This window comes from Vidua macroura, chromosome 3 (assembly GCF_024509145.1).
Source record: "Vidua macroura isolate BioBank_ID:100142 chromosome 3, ASM2450914v1, whole genome shotgun sequence".
Lineage (NCBI taxonomy): Eukaryota > Metazoa > Chordata > Aves > Passeriformes > Viduidae > Vidua > Vidua macroura.
The window spans coordinates 36,588,775-36,614,421 of NC_071573.1; the positions used below are offsets into that span (position 1 = coordinate 36,588,775).

At 41.8% G+C, this 25,647-nt stretch overlaps 2 protein-coding genes across 7 annotated transcripts in view; one reads left to right on the forward strand and one right to left on the reverse strand.

The window, feature by feature from the left end:
* Positions 1-54: 54 nt before the first annotated feature.
* Positions 55-25,647, forward strand: part of PUS10 (pseudouridine synthase 10) — a 33,616-nt gene continuing 8,023 nt past the window's right edge. The window contains exons 1-10 of one of the 6 annotated variants that reach the window (XM_053972473.1): positions 55-285; positions 10,270-10,406; positions 11,420-11,689; positions 12,955-13,041; positions 17,197-17,231; positions 17,665-17,776; positions 19,368-19,429; positions 21,875-21,920; positions 24,085-24,149; positions 24,573-24,658. In XM_053972473.1, the coding sequence (XP_053828448.1) occupies positions 10,281-10,406; positions 11,420-11,689; positions 12,955-13,041; positions 17,197-17,231; positions 17,665-17,776; positions 19,368-19,429; positions 21,875-21,920; positions 24,085-24,149; positions 24,573-24,658 (889 nt within the window). In that variant the 5' untranslated portion in view covers positions 55-285; positions 10,270-10,280. Of the gene's footprint in view, positions 286-8,747; positions 8,830-10,269; positions 10,407-11,419; positions 11,690-12,954; positions 13,042-17,196; positions 17,232-17,664; positions 17,777-19,367; positions 19,430-21,874; positions 21,921-24,052; positions 24,150-24,572; positions 24,659-25,647 lie in introns of those variants that run through there. The other 5 variants (XM_053972478.1, XM_053972475.1, XM_053972474.1 and 2 more) reach the window with 5 other exon arrangements.
* PEX13 (peroxisomal biogenesis factor 13) lies at positions 3,216-8,659 on the reverse strand. Its single transcript, XM_053972479.1, has 4 exons — positions 8,516-8,659; positions 5,852-6,549; positions 5,297-5,422; positions 3,216-5,058 (listed from the first exon to the last, which is right to left on the reverse strand). The coding sequence occupies exons 1-4, from the start codon at positions 8,581-8,583 to the stop codon at positions 4,763-4,765; spliced, it is 1,188 nt and encodes a 395-aa protein (XP_053828454.1). The 5' UTR covers positions 8,584-8,659; the 3' UTR covers positions 3,216-4,762.

Here is a 25,647-nt window from a genome sequence, read left to right on the forward strand (position 1 = left end):
GTGACGCAGCCCGGCTCCGGTCCCTCTCGCTGCAGCGGGGGAGTGCCGCGCGTGACGTCACGCCGGGTGGCCCTCGCTCCGTGTGACGTCACGCCGCTCCTCCCCCTCCGCTGCTTTCCGAGCGGAGCCCACGGCAGTAACTCCGCTTTCCGCTGCCACAACTCACCGCAGCACTCGCGCCTGCCAGAAGCCGGCAGGGAAAGAAAATCCCGGCCACCGGAAGTTCTTATCGCCCGCCGAAATAATGCATCAGACACCTGAATTTGGCTCGTGATGTAAGCACAGGTAATTAATTAAGCAGCAGTGTGTTAATGCACTCCATGCTCCTATCACAGAGAAGGAGCCTCAGTTCAAGCTCTTCCCAGGTTTTCAGCTGATGAAAACACTTGATACGCTGTTAACCGTAAAGAACAGTAGGAGAACATTGAAATTTGAGCTAATTACACAGAACAGCCTAACCACTGGGAGTTATTTCACCCACACAGTTTGATTCCCACTGCATGTCTACTACTGTCTCAAGTATTCCCAAACATTTTAAAATTACTTCCTGTGGGAAGCCACCTGTGCCCAATAAAGTCCAGCCCAGATATCCATTTCTCACATAACAATCCTTCCCTTCGTGGTAATTTGGCAAAACTCAGGGATATTAATAATCTTCTTTCCAAAAATACCACTTGTAAACTCTGGAATAATACTGTGAGGACAGAGAACACAAAAAAACAAAAACAAAACAACAACAACAACAAAAAAAAAACACACAGAAAAATTCTGAAAAAATGATTCCACCAATCTAGAGAAGTATCTAAAATCTCTAATTCTCTAATATTGCTGCATTATGATGACATCCAGTTATTCCACGATGAATGGAAACTTGATGGTATGTCAGAGAACTGGAACATGGTTTTTTCAATAATCTGTGCTGTTAGGCAGAAGTCTGTCCCCTCCTATTTATTTTTTTTAAATAAGAAAAACATTATCAGTATTTGAGAATAAACAAAAAAATCAGTGTCTTAAATTTTACTCATTTGCTGTTCTAGAGACTGTGCTAAATCAGTTACAATAATTCAAAGGTAGTAGAACTGTCTCTTTGTATTTTTCATTTCTAAAACCTCAAGACTGTTGTTTATATTCTGACAGCATAAATAATCCCTGTCATTTGCTGGAGTCTGACAGTTTTGTGACTGTTGTGAAATTCAGGGAATTGCTCAAAGCAGGTAAGGAAGAGCCAGGGGTGCCCTGCACTGACATCATTCCTCTGTTACCAGTCAAACCAGTTACACCAGTGCACTTGTTCCAAGGAGAGATTATCCAGCCGTTTAAAGACTGAGCTCCACGTGGCCACAGAACCCAGGGGACAGATTTATCAGCCCAAAGCTGTTTCAAACTGCCCTGCAAAGGAACCAGTCCAAGACACAAGGAGAAGAGAAAAGAATGTGTCTCACCACCTGTGGACACACACAATTACTACCTGCCTTTACAGCCCAAAAATGTTCACCAATCTCAACACTTGGGCCACACCTGCATGAATAAAAATCTGGAAGGAGTTACATAAGAACATAACTTCTTGTGTTATGTTTTGTAAAACAAGTACAGTTCTGCTATGATTGCACACAAGAGCATTTCTACACTGGTTTATCAAGAAATCCCTGTGCTGGTTTCCAAGTTTGCACCTCTTCTGGAAGGTTTTCACTGCCAACAGATGAGATTTTTTTAAGAAACTGCATTTGCCTCAGCAGCAAATTTCACCAAGTCAGAACAACCTTAATATCCCAGATGGAGTCTAATTCCACACAAGGAAGACTTTTGAACCTGTGCAAAGTGGCCAATTTAGTTCTACTAGACAAACAGAGGATTTAAAATTTATTTTTCAGAAAGCTGAACAAAGCTTTGACCCTGTGCATGTTCAAGTTCTGTTTGCACCCTGAGAACCACTCAGCAGTGGCATTTGTCAGTAGCTCATATTTTCAAGCAGAAAATGGTTGACCTACTGAACAGTATCAGTAAGATTTAAGTAAGAATAAACTAGTATCTTATATAAAGATATGTCAAAGCTCTGTTACAGACTCGTAGCTCTGCTACAGGTATATAAATAATTCTGAAGAGTAACATAAAAGTAACTTAGTATGTACAGGGCTCAAAATAAGAGCTGCTTGCCTAAATGCTTAGGTTAAGCAATATTTCAACCACCTCTCTTTTCTGATCTCCTCTTCTACACTCTGCTGTTGCAGCCACATCTGCTCCTTTTGGTCTTCTGCCCTTCCTAAAGCTGTGCAAGTCTTGAGCAGCCTGTCCACAAGCCTTCCTTTCCACCCAGTGCTCATTTAGGTCTTTTTTCTGTAGCCTGCCACGTGGACAGAAACAGACAGTAAAATGTAGTGTATATTTTACTTCAATGAAATTTAATACCCTTCTGCAATCAATACAATTAATTGTGAGTTAAATAACTGACTTCAATTCCTCAGAGCATTCTTTTCCAATTAAGGTAATTGCAAGATTGAAAGGATCAAAATTCTTGTTGATATTTAACAGATACAATGATGACAGTGACTTCCAGGCTAAGTAAAACAAATATAAAGACAACTCAGGTAAGAATAACCTTCCTTCCTGCTAAAAGAATTGTTGTCAAAATAGTGTGACCTGGAAGTGAAAATATATTTATCTTTCTAAAAATAAGACTTAAAACATTCCAACAAGTATCATTGTTCTGAGCCAGAAAACAAAAGAGAAAACAGAAAAAAAACCAACCCAAACCAGCCAGAAAACAAAAAATCTCCCTGAATGGATACTCTTAAAAAAAAAAAAAAATTGGGGTTTATTTATTCATTCATTCAAAGACTTCCTCTGACTGAAATCTTTCACTGACAGGAGAGACTGACAGTCCATTAATTACATCTCAGAACTGTAAATGAATTCCCTCCAGGGGCACACTCTGCACACAGAACTGTACACTTGATACATCCCTCCTCCCTTTTGCTTCTCTGTATTTTAAATTTCAGATTTTTTTTTTTTTTGCTATTTTCATTTCAACAGCAGATATAATTTTCAAGATAATTTTCTGGTACACAGGGCAATGTCTCGGGAACATGTTCTGTTTTAAACCTCAAAATTTTAATTTGGCCTTTAACTACTTTTTCATTTACATCTGCACTTGAAAAATCTAACAATTTACTATAAATTATTCTAATCACCATCTCCCAATACCTGAGGACAACCACTTAAATTCATGTTCTATTTATTAACAACAGGCATTCAGAGATTACTTTCAAATCAAGGTTCCAGCATAACATTTGTCTTTTCAGGCACTCTACCTCAATAATATTGTGATCATTTTTATAGAGTTTTGTTGTGTTGAACAGACTTCTAAGAACCCAAGGCCAGCAAATGCCATTAAAATATAAATACTGAAAGCTTTGTTAACACATAATGGGTGTTGAAGATCCCTGTAGGAATGGTCAAACTGAAACTACTCAATCAATTAAGAAAAGGCCTGTGCCTAACTTACATTTTCAAGAAACTTTAAAATAAAACAGCTATTTTAATGATTAAGACAAACTCAGTTATTTAATTCACTGATGTAACCTTCAGAAGTTCAACACATTATACATACATACTACAAAGAAAAAAAAATGTTTTAATAATCTTTGCTTCATTTAACAAAAAAACCAAAACAGTATTTCAAGACAGAATTCTCAAACACCCATATGAAGAAAATACTTTAAACAGTCCCAATATTTCTATGGCTTTTGATCAACTGGAGCCCTAAAATTCTATGGGCAGATGCAAAATTTACCACCTGAAAGGCAGCATGAAAAGTTTGTCCAACTCCAAGACCTTCTCTGAGACAATTAGCAAGAAATGTTACTTTTTTTTTGATGCTCCAATTACTTTCAGTTTCCCCCAACTCAAGGCTTTCCTGCTGCTCAAAAATGCAGGAGAGATATTTTGACACTCATATAAAATCAATAATGGACAGAAGTAAGTTGAGGTGCAGATGGTAGCTGATAGGCAGCTAACAGGCTACATCACAAAATGGCCAAGAGCGATGCAAAGTTAGTTAAGGGAGTAACAACTAATGAGTGCCTGACTGCAGAATACCCTTTATTCTAATGTCCTTTTAATAAACAAAATAGAACTGCTTGGAACTACTGGTGATGCCTCACTGCTCTCCCTTTGTAAACTCTATTTCTCCTCTCCTTCCTCCCAAGTCCCTTTTTTCCTGAGAGCTAAGTTCTTTATGACAGAACCCTACTTCTTATAGAAAGCAACTTAAACCTTCTAACACTATTCCATTGTGTGCATCTCCTGCAACTCTCCCTCCTTTCACAGGGAGACAATGTGTTACTCCTTTATGATTCTGAGGGTGATGTTTTGGAGGGCATCTTACAGAAATCAATCTTCCCTTTGCACATCCATTGAAGAGGCTTGATACTCCTACAAAGACTGGGTGTTAATTTGTCTCCTAAGCAAGAATGGCAGTCCCTATTTTTTTTCCTTTGTTTGCTTTTTTATGAATGCCTCACTTCTCCTAACTCAAGATCTTAGAGTCGCTGCCAGGTGGGTGGATAGAATCACTGACGTACAGCCTTAGGTGAGTCAAAAATAAATACCACAAATTTGAGCAATCATTTCTCCATCCCTTCACCAGCCAGTAGCAGCAAGAACTGGTACAGACCTACCAGTGTTCCACTACAAACCAGATTTTCAACAAACCCTAAGTGGTATCAATAAAGCACAGTTCAATTTCTTTGCTGATCAAAGTGCATCAGAGTTCCTGCTTTTCTCCTCCAGCCACAGCGGAGTCCGATGCAACAGGAACTTTGCTGCTTCCAGCAAAAACAGTTTCAAAAGCAGCCTCCTGCTCCTCAGAAGTCACAGCAGCAGGGGCTCCTCTGACAGCTGTGCTGGGAAATGCTGGCCGCTGCTCTGGAATCCTTTCAAGGTCCACTGTTCTCCTACCTCTTCTTTTTCCCAGGATTTTGATGTAATTAGCTGGCACAAGTCCTGTTGTCTGCCCATCGTAACTAGCCAGAAGCCAACCACGGATCTTGGGTTGTTGTTCTGAAGAAGAGAATGCAAATACATCAAGTTACAGGACAATTCAACAAAACTGAACAAAACTACTCTGTAAGTTTTATTAGAATGCAAGTAATCACTTCATGGGGAGTAAAAATCAGTGTGGATGAGGAATTGGGTCAAATAAGGTGGTTTGGGGGCTTTTTTGTTTCAATTTTCAGACTCTTGCACTGTAACTTACTTCATGTGTGATAAGAAAATAAACAGAAAATCAAAAGTTTACCTTTGGGTGCTAATCTTAGCATGTCACCAGCACGGAAAGAAATTTCTTCTTCTGAGAGAGCACTGAAATCATATTCTGCTCTTCCAACTACATGGTCATCTTCTCCACTCGCCCAGTTACTAGACACTGTTTTCAAACAAAAAACACAAGTTTATCTGCTTTGAATTACAAAGTTTGGTGTGTTTTTCAAAGGAAAATGAAGAAAACACTTCAACTTCCTTGCTAAAACTTTTCCAATAGAGGAGTGACAGAAGTAACATGAAAAGCAAGATCTGTTGAGTAAATCCAACCAACACTTGTCCCACCCAACCCAAACTGCCACATCTAATAGGAAGGAACCAGAAGTTGAGAGGAAGCATGATTCTGGAATCACAGAAAGCTTCAGCAGGAAAACACATCTTAATAACATGTTACTTAAACAGGCTGTCACTTGCATTACATGCCTAAAAATTCAGTACTGTGCCCCAGCATCTGGTGTGAGATTAATCACTATACAGGCAACAACAAAAGGAGCAATACATGCCACTCTTCTGTGGTGCTGCAGGTCATCTTTACCTGTTTCTTCCTCACTGTATGTAGAAAGCAGCTTCCAAATCAGGTAGGGGCCTCCCAATATAACAGCAAAGAACAAGAAAATGGGCCAGGATTTCGCAGAGTTAGCCACCTTGTCTTCAAGGCCAGCACGAGCTACTTTGCCCTCACTCTCAGCCCACAAATCCTCGTTCTCGCAGCTCTGCTGCAGACCCAGCAAGCGCTGCAGGCGCTGGTAGAGGTACCTTATAGTTCTCACTAGAGCAAAAGCTGAAAACACCTTGGTGAAGTGAATTTTGAGGCGGGAGAAGTGGTTGGCCACATCCAGCACAGCCCTGAAGCTGTTGTAGACAGCTGAGAAGGTCGCGTCCATCATCATGCTGACCGAGGCAAAGGCGTGCACAATGCTCTCGATGGACTGGAAGGCCCCTCTGCTGCTCTCCTCAGCCTGCTGCACGAACCTGCTGGGGGGAATGCCATCGGCACAGAAGCGGTTATAGCCCAGCCCTCCGTAGCCATAGCTGTAGGGACTATAGCTTCCATAGAAAGAGGTGCCATATGAGCCATAGCCTGGGGAAAAGGAGCTGCTGTAGGCCGGCCTGAAAGCGCTCAGGCTGCTGCTTGCCGTTTGCTGGGATGGTCTTGGCAAAATGGGTGGAGGGATTCGTGCCACCGTGGGCTGTCCAGGCCTGGTCAGCAGGTTGTCACCCAAGTCAGCAGACCTAAACCAATTCAGATAATCAAGATCAGCACCCAGAGTTTAAGTTTTCCATTCCACTAACTACTAAACACCATAGAGAGTTTCAGCAGTGGAGGGACAGGGAACCAGGGAGCCCAACACTCAGTACATTGAACAGTGTTTGCTGAAAGTAAAATATCTGGACAGGAAACACAGATCCTTCAGGGAAATAAAACCCCCATAATCATATATCCAGTGTAAACACAGAACTGGAATGTAAACATGGAAAACCTTTGTCTATTTATTCTGTCATATGTTGTGTATTTAATGTATCAGCACATGAAATACACAACCCAGAGCCATCAAACCTGCTGCTCTAACACCCATGTCATTCTTCTGCACATGAAAGCCTCTCATAGGCCCTAACACAAACTTTTATGAACTTTCCAATATGAAAGTTTTATTACCAACCCTTGTTGCCAGCTCTTCTACACAATGAGCCAATGATACAGCAGGAAGAAAGCTTGAGAGCTCCTCTGAATCCACTCTTAAAGGGTGGTATGACCTAACTGGGAATCCAAGTAATTATGCAACAATATGAGCAAGGGCTTGGGGGTCCCCAATTTCCCTCTCTACCCAAACTACCTGGTTACCTGTGCAGATTGTCAAGGGGCTAAATCTACTACTGAGAAGTGTTGGCAGAGAGAGGTCTTAATTTAGTAATTTTTCTTTTCCTTTGCATGCCCCTAAGTTTAAATCGTTTTATCAACGACCTTCATAATAAAACTCTGGAAGTACTTGACTAGCATTTGAATTCTGTCAAGCAGTTTTTTGTCCAACTTCTGCCAGTTCAATAAAAATATATGTGTTTCATTCACAGATTATCACCATAAAAGTCATACATTTTCTTTCCCATGCTTACTTCCTCATCTCAAGACTTCCCACTTCTGCACTCCACAAAAAAAAGAAGGAAGTCAAGCTGGAATTGCTATGGAGCTGCTGCTTGCTGTACTATTTCCATACAAGGTAGGGAACAGCTTCCTCTCAGCAAAACTTACAGGTTTCCACAGCAAAGAATAATATTTGTATCTTTACGCTGCTGCTTTTTCCGTCACAGATTGTAACTCTCTCAGCAGTTGAAAACAGAAGGAAAAATAAGTTATTACCCCAGCAAACAGAGCTACTGTAGCTCAGTAAGTCACACTACAGTCCTCTGTCCATTAGGCAACTTGGGACACCCCGCTTCAAAGCTGCTTGGAGCCATTTAAAATGGGGTAAATAAACCCAGAATGAAAAAACAACACCACCAAACTGCTGGCTCAGCACACTGCAGGTTGCAGAGAACACTGCGAAGTTTCTGCTCAATGTTTAGTGCTGGGCCAACCTTTTGCCCAGTTTCAGCTCCCTCTAACTGCAACCACCAGCACCAAGCGAAAAACAATACGAGTATTCAGCCACCGAGCGAGCCTTCCTTCGCTTCCCATAAAAAAAGGAGGAGTTCACAAACCCTTTCTGCGCATCCTTCTCCACGAGCAGGCTGGGTTTTCCGGGAGAGCTCCCAGAAGACGGGAATACACACACGAGACTGACAACACACAGGGATTTCTTCCAAGTCCTGGGGCTGACACGCAGCTCCCCCGGTCCTGCAGAGGCTCGGGGGCCCACAGAGCTGCACAGCCCCCAGGAAAGGACTGCGAACGCCGCTAGGAAAGGATTGGGAATGCCCCCAGGAATGGACTCTGAACGCAATCTACTCCCGGTGTCAACACAGCTTTCCCTTCCCCACACCGCACACGCAGCATCCCTCTACCACCCGCGGGGTTTGAGCTCGAAGCCCCGCACGCCGAGCCCACCCCTCCCCGCCCGGTACAAGCCTCTCACGGTGCGGGACGGCCCCGGCCGGGCCCGACCTTTGAGCCCGCCCCAGGGGAGCGGGCCCAGCTGGCCCGAGGGGGCGAACCCCAACGGCGGCCGCGACGGGGACACCCGGGCGGGAAGGTCGCACTCACTGGAAGGCGGTCGCGGTGCCCGGCAGCCGCCGGGACTCCCAGGGCTTGGGCGGCGGCGTCGCCGCCATCGCGCCCGCTTAGCGCCGCTTCGGCCTCGCTCGGCTCAACCTCGACCCCGGCTCGGCGCCGCTCGGCTCCGTTCGGTTCGGGCTCGGCCTCGCTCGGCCCCGTCCGCTGGCAGGCGCCATGCAGGAGCGCCGAGCTATTCTACCAGCCGCCCTGCGGGCGCGGCGCCCCGCCGCGCCGGCCGGGCGATGCGCTCTGCCGCTCTGCTGAGCGGGTCTGTGCCGGCTCCGCGGGCCGCCGAACGAGGGGTGAGCGGGACGGGAATGGGAACGGAGTGGGAATGGGAATGGGAGCGGGAGTGCGAGTGCGAGTGCGAATAGGAATGGGAATGGGAATGGGAATGGAGAGGGAACGGATCCGGAACGGCGCCCCTGTGCCCCCCTCCCCTTACATCTGGAGGGTTCTGAGCTCCGCCCTGAGGTGCTGGGCCGGAGTGGGGGCCGCGATTCCTTCTCTCACGTTACCACCAAGTGTCAGGAATATTGTCACATTTACCTCACGTGTCACTAAGTGCCAGTATTTAAGTCGCATGGAGGTGAATTGAGGTCGCAATTACCTAAAAGCGTGTTTGTCCGTGTTTGTTCTTTTTCTTTAAAAGCAGCTTTGAAGTTTTCCAGGCAGCCCTTGGTTTTTACAGCTTACCCTAAAACATCCAAACCCAGGGCTAAAGAAATTAATTGAATTAATAACTTTTCCGTGCTGTGGAGGTTTTCCATGGCTGCAGTATTCCTGTGCAGGGTACTCCTGAACAGGATTAGATATTGCAGGTGCAACAGTGGCTGGCATGGAGAACATGGATATATCCCATCCCTTGGGCCACAGGAACTAAGAGAGTATCAAGTGTTGCTTACAGGAGCTAAGCCCAAAGCAAAATCAGGTGGTTCATTGGTACTGTGGAATTCCTTGCTGAATTTATTCCCACTTTGGGTGACAGTGGACTCGTTAAACCTTTGGTCTGAACAGTTGTGGTTATCCTTATGTGCCTCCTGAAATTTCCTTGATGTCCAGTAAGGGTGAGACCTTACTGGGATTCTCTCTTCTTCCAAAAAATGTTGAGTTCACAACATTTTGGGAAAAAAAAAAATCAGTCTTTTCTAAAGTTCTGGGCAGAGAGAACAATGGGAAACCAAATTAGCCATGCTATTTTAGGGGTGAAAAAAAGCATTGTGAGATTTCTCGCAAAAATATGAGTTCTATATTGAGAAGGGAAGCAAATCTTTATTTTATAAATCTTATAAATCTTACTTATCTTTTAATTTTTCCCCTTTGATTTTAACACACTGATTCTTTAGTCACTGCAATTTTAGGAGGAATTCCCATTTTAAATTTGCCTTAATATGTCTTAGCTCCACCCTCCTTCATTCAGTAAAGATTAGCATGTCATGTACTTTATCCAAGATGAAACTGGGCAAAAGCTCAGCATTTCCTTGTCAGAACTTGAGTTCAGGTTTTCTAGGAAACTTAAGAAATACAGAAGCTTTTCCTCCAGTCAGTGATCTTTTTGGGTTGGTCTTCCACTTCTCTTGTGCCTGTGATTTAAAACAAATGTGCATCCCAAGTTTTCTCTAGAGGCCAGAAAAATTCCAGTTACTCTAAATATGGTGTCTCAGCTGAGTACTTTTATTATTGAATTGCTGAACTGTGTTTGTTCTAAGCTTTTCTTTTTATTCTTCTGTGTTGAATTTTAGATTTGCCCAGCATGTCTTCCCTGACAGAGAAGGACAGACCAATTGTTCAGCTCTTACTCAGCACTGGCACTTGCCCACGATGTGTTTTGAGGTTCTGCTGCGTGGGATCACAGCTGCTCTATAGACACCCACACCAGGTTTGTCCTTCGTTGTGTTCTTGGGCTCTTGGCCTGAAAGGAAAAGGAGTTATGTAGAACTTGTGTATGCATATGTGTATGCTTGTGCCTTTAATGGAATGGAAATTCATGTGATATTGCAGAATTGGTAGGGGGATGCAACTGAAGAATTGCAGAGCAAAGGTTAAAGATAAATCAGAGAAACACAGTGTTATTAGACATCCTTAGCTTGCTCTAACCCCCTGTCTTTATGCTTTGTGTCTGCTGGTGTCTGTCTTGATTGTTTTACCTTTGCTCAAGTTTAGACTCTCCACAATTCATTTTTAACATCTTTTTTCCCTTTCCTTTTCCATTTTTATCAATTGTTTGAGGAGTGTTCGTTCGTTGTGCCCTTTTTTTATCCTTTTGCATCTCTACCTGATTTTCCTCTGAGTTGCAACAACACAGTAACTGCTGTCTTCCTTACTGAAATCCTTTTAATGAATCCTTCTTCCTGAACTATGCTTTGTGTCTCATCCTTCCAGGAATCAGAGGCATGCAGGTAATTGTAAATTTTTGAAGGCTTCTCTCCTGATACAAAGTTCTTACTCTGTGTGTTTAATTTCACCCCCACCTGTGTCTGCTCTCTTTTCTTTTTATTATAGTGGCCAACACTCTTCCTGTTGAGTTGAAGGAATTAAGGAGTTGAAGGAGTTAAATTCTACATAATCTAAATGACAAAAAAGCACTAAATGTCTCTTTTCATGGAATAGTGATGGGACAAAGATAAATGTGTTTCTGCAAGCCAGGTCTAGAAAACGTTTTCGTTCTTGGATGATAAACAAGTCTATTCATCAATATTTTCTCTGGAAATTTCTGTTTTGAGAGAAATGCAGCTTGGAGCTGTTGAATTGTGTCTTAAAGATGTCTTTGGGCATAAATTCCATGTTGTTAATTATATACATTAAGCCTCAACTGGAACAATACTGCCCTATGGAATTATGTTTGTTAAAGAGGAGCAAACAACCAGGGTGTGTTTCCTCTGTTTGTGTCAGGATCTGATGAAGGATTTGCAGGAATTTTTGAAGAACAGCCAGGAAAAAGAAGACACAGTCTGTTTGGATGCGGCTGACCCACCTTGTAAGAGAATCAGGCTTGAACACAGCAGGGAAGAAGGTGCTGATGATCTGAACCTCAACGGGGCCGTCCCACAGCTTCCTTCGGCTGGCAGAGGGAATACTGCCATGGAGAGCTCTGCTGGGAAGGTTTGCAATGTGTGTTTGGGAATTCTCCAGGAGTTCTGTGAGGCTGACTTTGTTAAAAAGGTACATTTTTAGCCTTTTGGGGTACTTTTTTAGAGCTTATGTATGTTGGGGCCTACAGGATAGAGCTGGTGACTGAAAACACTGCACAGTTTTTTTGTTGTTTTCTTCAAAAGAAATGTTATCTCTTTTCTTTTTTTTTTTTTTTTTTTGGGAGGCCAGACAACAAACCAGAACATCTGCCTATTTTGAAGATTTGAAATGTAGATGGTAGAATCCTACTCCACCCTGCTCTTGGGCAGTGTTTGCACACCTGTGCAGCTGGGAAGTTGCATCTGTGGCGGCATCAAATTTTGCCCAGGCTTTGTCATCGTGGCACTTTCTTAAAAAATAGCAGTGCAGGTGCAATGGAATGACTGCAGGGAGCACACTTTCCTAAGAAAAGGACTAACAGATATGTAGCTACATGAATTTAGGAGATGACCTGAGGTTCAGCTGCTTTCAAGGAAAACCTCAGTGGAACTGGCAACCTCTCTTCACTTTTTATGTGACAGGAAAATGAGGAGTCATCAAGTGCTGTTCTCTGAACCACACATTTCTAATACAGCATGAACCTGTCTTTATGAAGTGCCACAGAGGAAGAAAATGTTTTGGTGATGCAACAGATTGTGGATAATAGAGAAAATGTGAGTTAGGAGAGAATGTGGGTACAGACCATTGCAATTGCAAATCTCTGAGCAAGTGTATTGCTCATGTGACAAACTGAAATATCAGCTAGAAAACTCCCACTGGCATCTAAGATATTTAACAGAGTTTTGATAGAAAAGGATTTGATTTAATAGCAGGAATGTATCAAAAATGGGACTGGACAGAAAGTATAATACATAGTTTCTTTTTTGTTTCCATGGACAGAATATGTATCTTTTTACCGAATCCACTGCTAAGATTTGTTGCACAGCTACTCTCTTCAGTAGCAATGGAAAATCTGGCAACGCTGCTTAAGGCACCACAAAACCTACTTATTTGATACATAAATTTCCTTATCTGAGATGCTGATTTCACCTAAAATTTCAATATACAATTGGTCCTGGCCTTAAAATAGTGAATTTGGTTGTTTTGTAGCACTAAGGAACTGTTGATAAGTAACTTTTTTTTTAACAGGACAGAAAAGCTTGTATTTCAATAAGTTGTTAAGTGATTATTCTGGTTTGTATGTTGGGCAGCTCTCTGAGTGTGTGATAACATGAATTCACAGTGATTATTCTAGAACAAAAATTATCAGCTCAGTCCCATTGCTGTGGTTTCCTATTAAGCTCCTTCTCTTACAGGTGTGCCAAAAAGTTAATACTGCTGACTACCAGTTCACCAGTTTTGTATTTTCTGTGTCACTACCCCCACAGCTGTCTGTCAGAGAGGTAAGTAACTTAAATAATTAAATACATATTTAAGAAAGTAACTGTGGAATGTATGAGCTGGAGGTGGTTAGATTTTTAATTCTTATTGTTTAAAAAACCCAAAAGTCGATGCTGGAAGTGAAGTCTGCTCTCCCTTTCCTTCTGGTTGGGCATTATTGTAATTAATAAAGGGCCTGAGTCTCTTCAGTTTTCAGTAGGCCCAGGAGTTACTTTCCATCTGAAGACCTAAAAGGAGTTTGTTGAAACCCTCATTGAATTGTTCCCTTTGGTGCAGATGCCAGCCCTGCTTTGTGGATCTTTTTGGAGACAGAGCTGCATAGCTGGCCCCTTTCCAGGGATAAAGGATAATTGGTAGTGCAAAATGCAAATGAAGGAATTTGAGGATGAACTCTTGAAGTGTTCAGCATTTTAACTGATGGGAAAATACACTTAGTTGTGAGATATTTTGAATCTTCCTCTGCTTTCTGATATAAAATGATGCAAAAGTACTGTTCTAAAAGTGATGCAAAAGTGGTGTTTTAAAGGACAGCACATAAATCTGTACAAGAGATGCCTGCAGTGGTTAAGATGTGGTGGAAGCTGCACTGAACATGGCAGAAAGAAGTGTCAGTGGTGTTGGATTTCTGTGTGAAGCCGTGGTGAGGTCTCTTCTGCTCCCATACAGTTCGGTAAATAATCTACTGCAGGTGTGGTGGTGATTTGTACTGTTACTTGTGGCATCTTCGGCAAGTGCCACTGTAACAGCTAACAAATATTCTACTCCTAAATCTTCTGCAACATAAGATTCTCTGCTTCCCATCTTAAATTGAGCATAGTTGGTGTGTTTGCTTTGTCCTTTCTGTCTGGGTAAGCCGCCCTGATTCCCATTTTGGGTTTTGATGCCTCCAAAAAATGAGGTCTGTCAAAAAGCACTTTCAGGCTGGGTGAGTATTGGATGCTCTGGCAAACCCCAAATGTAGATCAGACTTTACCAAGTTTTAGTCCAGCTATAAGCCTGGTGTAAGCTGCTGTGGTCCAGGAGCACCTGATGTTTGCAGGAAGCCTCGGTAGAGGGTGGTGTTGCATTGCAGTTCAGCTGAGGGATGTCCTCACTGCCTGGGGCTCGTGTCCCAGCAAAGCAGCAGTGCTGGGGGACAGCCAGGGGAGTCAGAGTTGTTCTGTGGGCCCACAAATCAATAGATAGAGTGAAATGAGTGAGTAGGAAGCTCCAAAACTGGATCTGTTCCCTTTGGAAGCACTTTTGGTTAGGCTAGGAGAAGGTTTGGATTAAGAAGTTCCTGCTGTCCCTTCTACTCCATCCCTCCAGTCTTGTCAAATGCTAAAGCAGCTGTTTGCTCCAGCTGCAGGGGTGAAAAGGGGTGATGGTGGAGGAAGAACTTTAAAAATCATGGGGCTTTATTTATCTCCTCTCTGTTTATCACTTAAAAAAAAAGGTGAGAATGTGTTTTACAGCCATAGAAAAGCAGCAAGACAGTGTGTAAAAATGTCTGAAAATATCAAAATCAGATATCAGAATATCTCAACATGCTTTGTGCTGAAAAGAGGCCATTTGTTAAATTCTGCTTTTAATTCTTTGACCTGCTGTGTACAAGAACATGTGGAATCCTATCATCAAAGAGCACCCAAAGGCATCCTCTCTCCCACTGCCCTCTGGTGTGACACACAGATTTTCTCCATCATCTTTTTTAACAAAAAAAAAAAAAAAAAATCAGAAACTGCCTTTCAGTGTTACCTTAATCTCATTTAATTATGATACTTGTCATCCTGCCAAGTCTAAAATGTACGAGGGGAGCTGGAGAAGAGCAGGACATAAAAATCTACATTTGCATAGTATTTGTATCTGTGATGCAAGGAAGCAATTGCCTCCTTCCACAAGTAAGAGATTTGATTGAAAGAAATTATAAATACAGGAGTGCCAAGTTTATGTCAGGCATCTCTGTTAGAATATGAGGTGAGTTGTGCCCTTCAGAAGGGTGGCTGCTGGCTCTGCCTGTGGTCTCAGTCGTGGTCCATCATCCTGGTGCTTGCTACAAGGACATTGATGCAAATAACATCTGTAGTCATTGCTCCCTCTAGGGCTGCCTGTGCCTCATCCTGGAATTCCCCATCTCTTTGCTAATGCACTGAAACAATGCTATGGCTGGGATTGCACATGGAATTTCAACTGTTGCCACTGTTCTCCCTCAGATAGCGCCAGAATAATATCCTGCAGCTTGTAATCAATACAGTGCCTGGGCTGGTGTGTTCCAGAGATGTATTTGCTGCTGAGCATTGCCCTGCAGGCTTCAGCTCTGTAATGAGCATTTTTCATTTTCAAACCACTTCACAAACATGAAGTAATTACGAAGTAGAGGGATCTGATCCCCTGCTCCATGTTCAGCTGGGAGAGAGTTGAGGGGTTTGGCTGGCTTGGTGGTTGAATGCAATTTGGAATCTTTTGGCTTCTGTGCTTGCAGTACGCTCATCTATTGTTTCCCCTTAATTGAAGGGGAAAAGTAATTTCTTTAATTCTCTTTCAACTTGGAAGTCAAGAGAGAGAGGAGATGAAATTTCACCTATGCTCTCATTTTAGCATAGCTACTCCCATGCATAAGTTTTGTCTATTTTGTAGTTTTATCCAAAGAAAACGGGGAAGGGGAGTGCAATGAGCCTCCCCCTGAGTCCCAAACATCCCAAACCTGCAAGTGCTCTAAATCAAGGCATGAGAGGGGGTTCTTTGTAAACTGGCATTTGTCAAATGCAGCTTCCTAGGCCCAGTTCTGTGGTTGTTACATCCTGTAGTTCAGAGCTATGTTCAAGGAATTTCAATTGAAGCTATTTTTATGTATGATTTTATCTGGGTTATTATGCAAACAGGATTACAATATACTTCAAGTGAAGCAGCCTTACCTATACTGTCTTCAAATGCAGGATAATGAATCACAGTGGATTTGAGCAAACAGCATTTCATCATTACAAATGCATTTGTTTTGTTCACCAATGTGTAGGTTTGTGTATAATGGATCTAACAAAGTTTGTGTCCTCTCTCCACCATCCCTCTTCCCTCTTAATTTCCAGCACTGTTTTTAGGGTTCCCTCATTCTTTTAGATGTACCAAATGAAGGATAATAGACTTATTTTGTTGATTGAGTTCCTTATCAGCATGGAAAAGGGATCTATGATGTGGTTCCTTCTGATATCCATGTGATCCTGAAGTTTGAGACCTATTTTCAAACTTCTTCCTTAGAATTATTTCCTTGACAATGCACAGTGATTCTTTCAGCAGAATTTGGGGGAGGATATTCTTTAAGTTTATGAAAAATAAAAGATGGGGAAGGGGTTTAGAAGCCTGCAGCCTACAGACTGAAAACTGTTTCATTGTGGTGGATTCAAATCAAACAACTTGATTTTTGGAGTTTGTCTTCAGTGAGAAGGGTGACACAGGCTGAATTAGTTAAGTGCTTTCCTGCCAGTCCTAGTGTATTTTGTTGTTAGTAGAGGAGAACTGAAACTGTTGTTGTTCTTCACTGTAGGAAGTTCTGAGGGGAGTTTTTCTCTTTTTACTAATTGTCAGTGAACTTGAGCATTTATACTAAAAGCTCCCTCTGATTTCTAGAATTATTCCTTCTTTTCCTGCCCTTTTCCATATTTAGCCTATTCACCTAAACTAAGTGGTATGCTTTAAGTAAGGGGGCAATTCTGTGATTACCAAGTAAGACCAAGTATATTTTTAATTCCATTTTTTTATAATGGAGGATAGATGAATTTTGGGTTTTATTAATTTATGTCAATCAGCTTTTGTATCCCATTCATTTAGACACTTTTTTTTTTATTTCTATATGGAAGATAACTGATGACTTAGGGTCTTTCTGCAGTTACAGCATAAATAGCAAGTTTCAAAGTGTTCAATATTCCTCTTTTTTTTTTTTTTTATTAAGCCAGATAGGATTTGATGTGAAGAACAAAGTGATATCTTAGAAATAAAAACTCACTGAATTTTAATCTTTCCACTTCTGAAGCAAAAGCTAAATTCCTGATACTTCCTTTTTGTCACGAGTTTTAAAAACACTTCTCCCTTTGCAAAGAGTCTCTTAGATTGTTGGGAGTTCTGAGCCTTAATTTCACTTGCTTTTATTTTTTCCTCTCTTTTCCCTGGGCATGGCTGGTGACCTGCAGCGTGCTGCTTGGCTGGGCGTGAAGCAGCAGATAAGGTGAGCCATTGCTTTTGCTGTCTGTCTGTCTGACAAGAACTCTTCATACAGACACCATTTCTCTATAGTAATGTTGATTTATAGTCCCATTTACCTGATGCTTAAAAGAATAAGGTGGCAGCTGGGTTTTGTGTGTTTTGTTTTTTCTTTTTTACCTGGTTTGACCTTACTTATCTCTTTTGCTCTCTAAGTTCCCAAACAAGTGGTTTGAAATGCATCTCTCTCTTTGTCAGCTTTTCTCTGGGCAGGCTCTGGAAAGACTCTTGCAACTTTTGATCTCCCAGGGAGCTCTGACATCATTTTCCTCAGTGCACATTAAAAAAAGAATCCGTTTTACTTGACAGTAGCTACTTAAGTTCCTCTTGGAATATTGTATGTCATGTATCTATTTTTGACAGACTCCTGTGCAAGTTATTATTTCTTTGTGATTCAGAAATCTGGGCCTTCCCTTGGCAAAGGATGACATCGTTCAGCTGAAAGAAGCTTATAAGTGGATTATTCATCCCCAGCTGTCAGAAGAGTTGGGTGTTCCTGCTGATGGAAAGGTCTTGTATAAAGAACAGAACACTTTTTTCTTTATTTCTTCATTCTTTTTTCATATGGGTTTGTGTGTGTATATTTATACACTTATGCACATGGTGGGGAAATAAAAATGTATCCTTTTTTCCTTATTAAGAGAGAAACAAATTCATTGGCTCCTAAATTCACTGTAGGGAAGAGCAAGGGGGAGTTCTTTTAACCAGAGCTCTCCAAGTGAGAGTCCTGAGGGGCCCAGTGTTCATTTTTGTCCATACAGATCATTGCATCTTCTGAAACCACCACAGGCTTGTGCTAAATCTCTTGTGCTGCCATCCTCGTTATGTTAATGAGACTTTTCCAGCTGTCTCCTGTTCCAGGATCCCTGTTTTGCAGAGGCTGAGGAATGCCCACACATTCCTTCCCTGATCTGCTGTCACTGCCAACACTTGTTCAGGTTCTTTGGATAAAATAAATGTCTAAAATGTACTGAAAGAGAAAAGACTGGTCCTTGTTCACTCTAATGAACACTAGAAATGGGCTTGTTGGGACCTGCAATATCCCTAAGTAGGCAGTAGAAATGTTTTTTTTCAAACTGTTTTCAATCTGCAGATTCTGATTAATATCCTTAAAATCTTTTTGAAAGGCATTGACTGAACATGGCAGTCAGGTGTTGCCAAATTCAGAAGCACCTTGAGTTGTCTTGACTATAAATTTTCTGCAGTCATGGCTGGCTGTGTGTTTTACTTGTCACCAGCCATAGCACTGACCCCAAGACTAGATCCACTTTGTCTTTGTGTTGATTTGTCAGCTTCCATAATAATTACAGGCTGTGTTTTCCCAGGAGTGCTAATTGAAAGCATCCCTTTTGTCTTAGTGAAGAAAAAACCCACTCAGTTACTCTGAAGATGATCCAGGAAGAAACAAATTTCTTACACACCAAGTTAGCAAAAGCTCCCCACCACTTAGGCATGGAGCCACTCCAGACATCGCTGTATCACAAAAGTTGTTTTTCTACTGTCCTTTATCTACAAGGCCCTTGAATATTAGCAAATCTTTTCAATAGCCCTCCTGAGGTGTTCTGGTATCTGAGTAACAGAAGTAATGAGCGTTGTTTGCCCAAGGCCAGAGAGGCAGTTGGGGGAAGAATTGAGATTACACTGGAGTTCCTGGGCTAGCTGTCAATCCACCAGCTTTTTTGCCTTTCTTTTCCCCAAGGCCATGCAGGCACTGCAAAAGAAGCCCCTGACAAAATTTTACAGTGGTGACTACTGCAGGGTTTTTATCTTTATTGCACTCCTGGGAGGGCTCTGGGGTTTAGTGACCGTAATAGGCTTTGAGCCTTGGCTGCCTCTGCCTCAGCCCTGCACAGGATGGGACTAGTGCAGGTTACTCATGGCTCTGAAGTGCTCTCACATCATCTTTGGTGACTTCAGAAAGTCAAATGCTGTTGTGGCACACCTTTTAATGTCTTTAAACATAAATTAATGGCTTATTCTCTCTTTTGTCTCTGCTGTTTTCCTACAATTACAATATGGGTGCTTGAGAATATCCTCCCTGGTTGTTTAAAAAAACTATTACCTCCTCCTTGTTCTTTTTTCTTTTTTTTTTTTAATTTAGAGTTTGTTTGAAGTTAGCGTGGTCTTTGCTCACCCAGAAACAGACGAGGAGTGCCATTTCCTGTAAGTTTTTCTACATGTAACAAAAGATCTTTATCTAAATGTTGTGCAACACTGTTGGTTTGGATTTGTTGCAGAGGACAATATGCAGTGTTTATAAACTAGAACATGGCCTGCATCTAGATTTCCTCATATCCACATGATGTTGCAGAGCTTGAAGTTAAACCATCTCTGGTTAATTCTGCCAAGAAAAAAAATCATCTGGAATTCTGATTTGAACTGGAAGGAGAGCATTCAGATAAGTTCTTTAATTTCAGCCCTCCTCAAAGACATTCCCTGTGTAATTTTTAAAAATTTGAACCATGTAATTGAGGTGGGGGAATCTTTTGAGGTCATACCTACATTTTCCTGCTCCTGTAGGACACATGGACAGGAGGAAAGGCTTTGAAGCGAGTTAATCCAGCTGGTTGATGAAAGCCAGAAATTCCCTGGCCACTGCACACAGCCTCTGGCCTGGCCCAGTAGGGCACCTGCTGTACTCAAAAAAGCAAAACAGTTCTGTGAATTTAGCTGCCATTTCATCTGATTTCTCAAAATCTAGCTGTAGTATATTCTGGAAAATTGGGGTCACTCTTCCTGTTTATTGATGCTTCCTGGAAAAGCTAAAGTTTCACTCAGTTAATTTGCACCCACTGCAAGTTAAATCTTAGCGTGGAAGGAGGCTCAGCAGAGACATCTCTGTTGAAACATGAATTCATTTCTTGAGACTGGAGATTTCTCCTGCAGCCTTTATTTCCTGATTTCTCTTCTGGACATTTGTGATCTTTGAGTGCTCAATCCACCACCTTCTTGGTTTTCCACAACTGCATCTTTTGTTTGTCTTGAGGTGAAGATGAGGGAATGGAAGTTGGGAAGGAACCAGTATTAGGAATAATTATTACCAGTGTTTGCTGAACATCTTTCCTGTCCAGCTTCTTCAAGACTGGGCAAAAGAGGGAGAAAATTGTAGGGCCAAACTACTGTTCTAAAGAATGGTTCCTGCAATTCTATAAAGAACTGAAGTGTTTCTGTATCCTGCACCCTTTTGTTCTAATTTATTTAATTTTACTTCCTCTGAAACTTCTTCACTGGTATTTTCTGCTCATCCTTCCATTCTTTTTCTGTCATTTCAGGAGTATTGCTTTTGAACATGTTATGGTGCCAGTGTTAGTGCTCCAAGCAGAGCAGTTGTAGAGGTGAAAGCTGTAAAGAAGTTCCATTCCACTTTCCAATTACACAGGTTCATTCTATGTGACCTGACAATATCCCTTTATTTGCCTCCTCTTTGTAGCACACTTAAACAGCAATTAAGGTTTGAGACACTTTCTGAAGTAGCAGTACATCACCTAATTTAATTACACAGTAGTTCCTGAGGTGCCAAGGCATTCTGCTTGTGGGAGTGGCTGGCTCTGGGCACATTCTGAGGCAGTGCTTTAGTTTTCAGGGAAATATGGTAAATTTGGGAATTATCACAGCAGTAGTGACAGTCATGGTTTCTGTGGAAGCAAAGTAGGACTTTGTCTCAACCTGGAGAACTCCAGATGTGCTTTTGGATTGGATTTCCAAGCATGGCATCTGCAGTTTCTCACCTGTTCTTACACAGTTGTGTGGAGGTGGGTGTGCTGAATGGTTTGACATGGAAGATTGAATTGGCTCTTGTCAGTTCATATTTAAGGGTAAGGTGATATTGAAATTTTGGAAGAGGGAGTTTGCATTGCTTTGGGTCACAGACTGGCCAGGGAAGTTGTTTGTATAGAAACAGCAAAACCTGCTTCCTTAGAGTCTGGAGGAGTTACAGAGGTGTTAAAAAGCACCAGCAAGACATGATAACTTGGGTTGGAGGTCAGAAGTGTCTCTGCCTGCACACACAGAAATGCACTAATAGGAATAGCAACTTCCTCTACACTGCTCAGAAAAAGTGTTTCACTGACTTGGCTTTCACTTTCATGAAACAGCCAATAATTTCCTTTCAAACAGGCAAAGCACAGGTCGTGGTGAGCACCTGGGGTTACTTTTTCGGTGCGAAATTGAATTTTCCTCTCCAGAAGAGAGATTCAGGTTTGAATCTCAGGTTTGTAGTGGGTGTTGTCTAAGAGCGGCAAGTACAGATTTCAAGGTGTCAATGGATCTTGCCTAGAATTTAAAATATTAATCATGGCCTTTATTGAGAAGGATTGGAAAGGACTGAAAGCTAAACTTGTGTGTTTTCCATCCCATCTCAAATCTGAGACACAGTGTTGGTCAGAGCAGAAGAGCAGAGCTTTGTCCTTGATTTCTCTGGATCAAGCAATGCACATCTTGCACCATTCATGGTTTAGGATAAAGGGAATTTGAAAATCTGCTCTGAGCTAAGCTGTGGATGTGAGACACTGGATGTATGTGTACAAAAACCATTTACATGCTATGCTTGTGAGTCTGTCTATTTCCTTCTCTGTAAGAGGAGCAGCTAATTTTCATTTTTGTGTTTAGAGCCACAGCCTGCCCAGACTGTTTCAAACCAGCAAAGAACAAACAGGTAAGATCTCATCATTGTATTTCTGCTCTGACATTCAGAATTTCACAGCAGTAGCCTACAACTTACCTGGATATTCAGTCAATGCTCGGTGTCTGCTTTTCCTTCATCAAAAAGCTCTCTAGTTTTCAAATGTCTGAAAATAAAGTTGTCTCCTTTATTCACTTCACAATTCTCAACTTAGTAAAACCAAGAGCTTGGTGCTTTTTTTAAGGTTGTTCACTTTCCAGGCTGTCCAAAGGCCATCATTTTAGGAAGGTTCTCTGTAAATACCTCCCTTAAGATCTAGGAATTTGATTGTCATGCATTAAAAGTAGTATAAAAGATGATCTTCAAGCTCTCTGTGGGTGAAGCAGTTCAGATAAGTCACATTGTGAAGATGAGACTTGGCAGCCAAAAGGGAGATGATCACTCTGATCTGAATGAAAGCCAGGATATATGCAGGATGGTTTTATCCTGCCTGCCTCTGGAGGAGGGGGGAAAGAAAAGGGACCTTGCCACTTGCTGCAGACCCTGAGCACACATACAGCCATTGATGGAAAAGGGGACACGCGAGGATAAAAAACCAGTTGGAGGGAAACTGATACAAGTGGGACAGTTGGTGTGATCAGAGGGAGAACAAGTAACTCCTGTCAGAGGCCATTGCAAGGCCTTTGATTCTTTCTGGTGAAGAGTCTGCCAATGTTTGGCAGAGTCTGGCCCAGGAATTCTGCTGACTCTACTCCACCTGACCAATAAGCACCACTCTTCTTTTAGCAGGGTTGTATTGTTGTAACTCACTGCTTGCTGCATTGCTGCCCTTTAAAAGGGGGGAAATCCCACATAAGGAGCTAAAGCAGCAGGGCCTGGCTGTTAAATTCACACAGGCAACAAAATGTAGGGGAATCTAAAGAAAAATACCAGCTCTGAAGAGCTGTCAGAGGTTTGTCCTCACAAAGAAGCTGGGCTTCAAGGTCTGTGTTAATCAGAGAAGTGGTGTAAAAACTGGCTTCTGAGGGAAAATTTCTGTGCTGTCTGTGTAGATAGTTATTTAAACCTGCTGCTGCTTTCAGGGCTTTCCTGCTCATCTGTTCTATGAGGAAGGGAAGTGCTATTATCTCTGATTTATGCTTAGCAGGAGAAAGAGCAGCTTTCCTGAAGACACCCAGGAACTCTCTAGAGCCAAGACTTTAATTGTCCCAAACAGTGATCCAGGGGTTTTCTGTTTGTTTGTTTTCCTAAATCCCCAATCCAGTTTGCAAAAAAGACACCATTAAATTGTAAATTCAGCAGACAGCCATCAGCGCAGTCCCAGGGCTGGAGCACATGCCTGGGAGGGGAGGCTGAGGAACCTGGACTTCTTCAAGGTTCTTGGTGAACGCTTTGGGGAGGATCCAGTTGAATGTCCTCCTGGTGCCAAAAGAGATCACTGAGAGCAGGGAGCCAGGCTGGTCTGCACAGAGCATGGTGGAGGGAGGAGGCACAGCAGTAATACATTGAAATGAGAAGTTCAGGGGAGACACAAGAAAAAACATTTTACCTTGATGAAACTCAGAGTGGGCAGGCTCCATCCCAAGTGGATTTCAAGACCTGACCATGCTTGGTTAGAAGGTTCATTTAGAGACCTTCTCCTGTCTTCAGCCTTCCTAAGCAGGATTTCACCTCAGCTGTTGCAACACTTGTTCCTCCTGTCCCAGGAACATAAATTCCCACTGGAGTTACCCCAGCAGCAGCTGGCTGTGCACAGAGCTTGGCAGTCTGCTCCTGCTCTACTGGCATTACTGCTTTTGCTGCAGCTTGGGAGTGGGGAGCTGCTTGCTTTCCACAGGAGGAACTGCCCAGCTCCACTGTTCAGAGCCCTTAGTTCTGAGAATCAATCCATTTTTGAACTTCAGAAACAGATTCCTACTCAACAGGCTTATTTTCAGCAGAACTACCTGTCACTTTTATGTCACTGACATAAAAGCTGGGCTTGGGTATATTTAACACCTGAAAAAGAAGCTGGTTTAGGTTTCTGTTCATGGATTTAGGATTCTGGTTTTAAACTGTTTTGCACATTTGGACCTGAGCTCCCAAGTGAGCAGTGATAGAACTGCACAGTGTAAGTTTCAGTGCTTTTTTCTTCCTCAGGCATATCCTTTCCTTGCATTTCTTAGGTCTTGACTCATTTTTTAATTTCACTGTGCAGTCTGTTTTCACCAGAATGGCAGTTATAAAAGCCTTGGAGAGAATAAAAGAAGAGGATTTTCTCAAGTAAGTATATACTGAAACTATTTCTTAGTATTGTGCCTTTGTATAGAATTAGGGAGAGGAGAAAAATATCCAGTGGGTATGTAGTGGTAGGGTGGCTTTAAAAGAACTTTTGATTGTTCAAATTCTGTTGGTTTACTGCTTAAAACATATTTTCTTTCTGGCAATAGAAAATCACTCCTGTTCTTTTAATTAAAAGGATGATTTTGAACTTTAGAGTTTGTAAGGTAAGCTTCCCTTTACAAGAAATATTCCCATATTTCCAAAATGTTAGGAGTTGAGTTTTAAGAAAACACCAAGTGCTGTTAATATGGTAAAAATCACAAACAGTGGGAGGCCGAAAACAGGCACTTTTTACTGCTCTGGTGATGTTCCATCACGTTCTAGTAGTGATAATGCTTTACTCTGTTTTTACTTTTAATACAGGCATTTTCCATGTCCCCCAAGTTCACCAAAGAACCTCTGTGATGCTCTGGAAATTCAGTGCAATAATGGTGCAGTTTTTGTGGCTGGTAAAGTGATCCATTTCTTTGCTCCTGTGTTGTCTTGAAGAGAACTTTATAACACTGCCCTGAGACCCAGAGGATTCTTGCTGTTTGATAATTCCTGTAATGAAGTGTAAGGAAAAAAGAAACAAATCCAGCTCTATCCAAGAGTGCTTTGAAAGGGGAAGAAATTATATTTGACCTATGCTGAAGATATTATTTTGTCAGAAGTTAGAAATTACAGATCCCCTCAGAATAATGGTTTGAGAAAGGCATCTCCACACCAGCAAGCTCCCAGCAGTGCTGTTCACTTCCTTGGGTTTTGATTTGGATTCAGAGGTTTTCACCATCTGGATTTCTCTGCATATTATCCCATCCAAAACTGCAAATCTTCATGAGATTTATAAAGGTTTGGGTGAGACAGGTAGTGCAGCAACACTTGGGTGTCCCTGAGTTCAGATGATTGAACTTTTTTATCATCTGCCTGCCAGAGTATCTGCCATTCTTCTAGTCCTTTGTATGAACATCTTATTTAAATACATGCAAACTGATTATTACTAAAAAGAACCCAACCTTTAATTTAAATCCAACATACTCTGATGATAAAAATCCTGAATATAAAGAAATGGAAAATGAAAAAGTGTGAAAGTGAATGGCAGGATAGTCGATGTTCTACATATAACCATTCCTTATTTTTAATTACTGTTTAGACAGTTAGATGTACGTTTTTGTGAATCCAAGATATCCAGTTCCTTTTAGGCTTTTCCAAACACACTGCTTTATTTTAAGTTGCTTTATTGGATAGTTTTTTCAGAATTCAACAGTATGAAGAGCAAAACAGAGGGTTTGCTTTCGGCCTGTCCTTTAATACTGGTCATATAATTTATAGTTTATATCTTGCTCCAACAAAAAACCAATCCAGGCAGGTGTTTAATTTTTGAAGAACTAAATCCAGAATATAATTTATTGAGTACAGTGCAGATATTTTGCTTTTAATAAATGAGATGGGATCTTAA